At 58.9% G+C, this 2,457-nt stretch overlaps 1 protein-coding gene across 1 annotated transcript; it reads left to right on the top strand.

Moving 5' to 3' along the window:
* Positions 1 to 436: 436 nt before the first annotated feature.
* Positions 437 to 2,118, top strand: LOC116980863 (gastrula zinc finger protein XlCGF52.1-like; the record flags this gene model as incomplete). Its single annotated transcript, XM_033033479.1, has 1 exon — positions 437 to 2,118. A coding segment is annotated over one exon (1,251 nt), but the record flags the coding sequence as incomplete, so codon positions are not given.
* Between the last annotated feature and the right edge of the window lie 339 nt (positions 2,119 to 2,457).

Here is a 2,457-nt window from a genome sequence, read left to right as displayed (position 1 = left end):
CGGGTCAGGCAGCATCTGTGGAGAGAAGGAATGCGTGACATTTTGGGTCAAGATCCTTCTTTGGTTTAATTTAGATTAGAGATGCAGTGCGGAAACAGGTCTTTCGTTCCGCCGAGTCGCGTAGTCAGGATCGAAACCGGGTCTCTGGTGGTGAGGCAGCAACTGTGCGGCGCAGAATTATATAATAGTTTCCTCCTTCATAAACGCATCCAATATGTGCTAGTAATGTCCTGTTTGCCTGCTTGTTGACCCTCTGTGTTCCCCTCCTGCAGGGTTTAGGAGCCGTTGCTGTGGACGGAGAGACGGAGACGCGAGCGACCATTGAGGGTGGTCAGGGTGCCGGTGAGACCCCCCCCCCCACCCATCTGCTCGGTGTGTGGGCTGAGCTTTGATGGAGGACCACATGATGGGGCACAACAAGGAGAAGCGTTATGAGTGTGAAGTGTGTGGCAAGGCCTGGCAGAAGCCGTGCCTGCTGGAGACCCACCGGCGGGTGCACACGGGTGAACGCCCTTTCGACTGCTCGGAGTGCGGCAAGAGCTTCACCCGCAACGCTAGCCTGCTGCGGCACAACCGCGTGCACTCCGGCGAGAGGCCCTTCACCTGCTCCGACTGTGGCAAGAGTTTCAAGACGGCGAATGACCTGAAGATCCACCGGTGGGTGCACACTGGCGAGAAGCTCTATGGCTGCTCCACCTGCGGCAAGAGCTTTACCCGGTTGTATGGGCTGCAGGAGCACCGGCGGGTGCACAGCGGTGAGCGGCCCTTCACCTGCTCCGACTGCGGAAAAGACTTCAAGTCGTCGCCAGACCTGAAGCAGCACAGGCGCCTGCACACCGGCGAGTGGCCCTTCACCTGCAGTGACTGCGGCAAGGGCTTCACCCAGTCCAGAAACCTGTGGGTGCATCAGCGCACCCACACCGGTGAGCGTCCCTACACCTGCACCCAGTGTGGTAAGGGCTTCACCCACTCCACCAGTCTGCTGTCCCACCAGCGCACCCACACCGGGGAGCGGCCCTACACCTGCAGCGACTGCGGCAAGGGCTTCACCCGCTCCGACAGCCTGCAGTACCACCAACGCACCCACACCGGCGAGCGTCCCTACACCTGCACCCAGTGCGGCAAATGCTTCACCCAATCCAGTCACCTGCTGATGCACCAGCGCATCCACACCGGCGAGCGTCCCTATACTTGCGCCCAGTGCGGCAAAGGCTTCACCCGCTCCACCCAACTGCTGAACCACCAGCGCACCCACACCGGTGAGCGCCCCTACATCTGTGCCCAGTGCGGCAAGGGCTTCACCCAGTCCTGTCACCTGCTGATGCACCAGCGCACCCACTCCGGCGAGCGCCCCTACACCTGCGCCCAGTGTGGCAAGGGCTTCACCCAATCCTATCAGCTGCTGATGCACCAGCGCATCCATACCGGCGAGCGCCCCTACACCTGTGCCCAGTGCGGCAAGGGCTTCACCAGCTCCACCAAGCTGCTGTCCCACCAGCGGGTGCACGCCGGCGACCATCCCGTCCCCAGCCCGGTGTGTGGAGAACGCTTTGCCATGGCTTCCCACGACATGTCACATCAGCGCGTGCACACCAGTGGCCAGCCCTACGACTGCCCGTACTGCGGTGAGGCGTTTGAGAGCTCGCGGGGGTTGCGGCAACACCGGCGGACCCACGCCGGCGAGTAGCTGCTGCCACTGTGACGAGAGCAAGGGGGCTGCGGGAACATCAGCGGATACACACCGGAGAGGGAGCCTTTGTGTGCGCTGAGTATGGCAAGGGTTTCATCCGCATGTCCAGTCTGTAGCAGCACCGGCTGAGCTGGGGACGGGAGCATCCCTTCCCCTACCCGTTCTGTGGTATGGGCTTCATCCGCCTTGACCACCTGCTGGAGCACCGGCGAGTCCACACCGGCCAGCGCCCCTTCACCTGCCCGCTCTGTGGCAAGGGCTTTGACCGCTCCTCCAGCCTGCTGATACACCGCCACTTGGATAGGCGCTGGAAGGAATTGGTAACGTTTCGGGTCGTTTCTTCAGTCACCCATTCCTTCTCTCCAGAGATGCTGCCTGTCCCGCTGAGTTATTCCAGCTCTTTGTGTCCTATTTTATAAACCAGCATCTGCAGTTCCTTGTTTTTAAACCATTCTGGTTAACCATCTCTGCACCTTCCCCAAAGCCTCCACCAGAATTGTATGCAATACTCCAATTGCTACCTGACCAATGTCCCTTAAAGTTGCACGTACACATTCCTCTCTCCTCACCCCTTTTATCTCCTTATTTTCTCTAGCGTCTGTCACTTATTCCACATCTGCCGATCACCCCTATTCTGTCCCCTTGCATGTGTGGCTGTACACAAAGTGACAGATAGCTAAACAGGTGTACTTGGCACTGAAAGGGTTAAGTGATGACTTAGACGTGGAAATAAAGTTGAATTTCATTTATTTGTTTGTCTTCATGAA

This window comes from Amblyraja radiata, chromosome 14, assembly GCF_010909765.2.
Source record: "Amblyraja radiata isolate CabotCenter1 chromosome 14, sAmbRad1.1.pri, whole genome shotgun sequence".
Taxonomy (NCBI): domain Eukaryota; kingdom Metazoa; phylum Chordata; class Chondrichthyes; order Rajiformes; family Rajidae; genus Amblyraja; species Amblyraja radiata.
The sequence above is the reverse complement of the archived record's forward strand: the minus strand, read 5'-3'. Positions and strand labels throughout refer to the sequence as shown.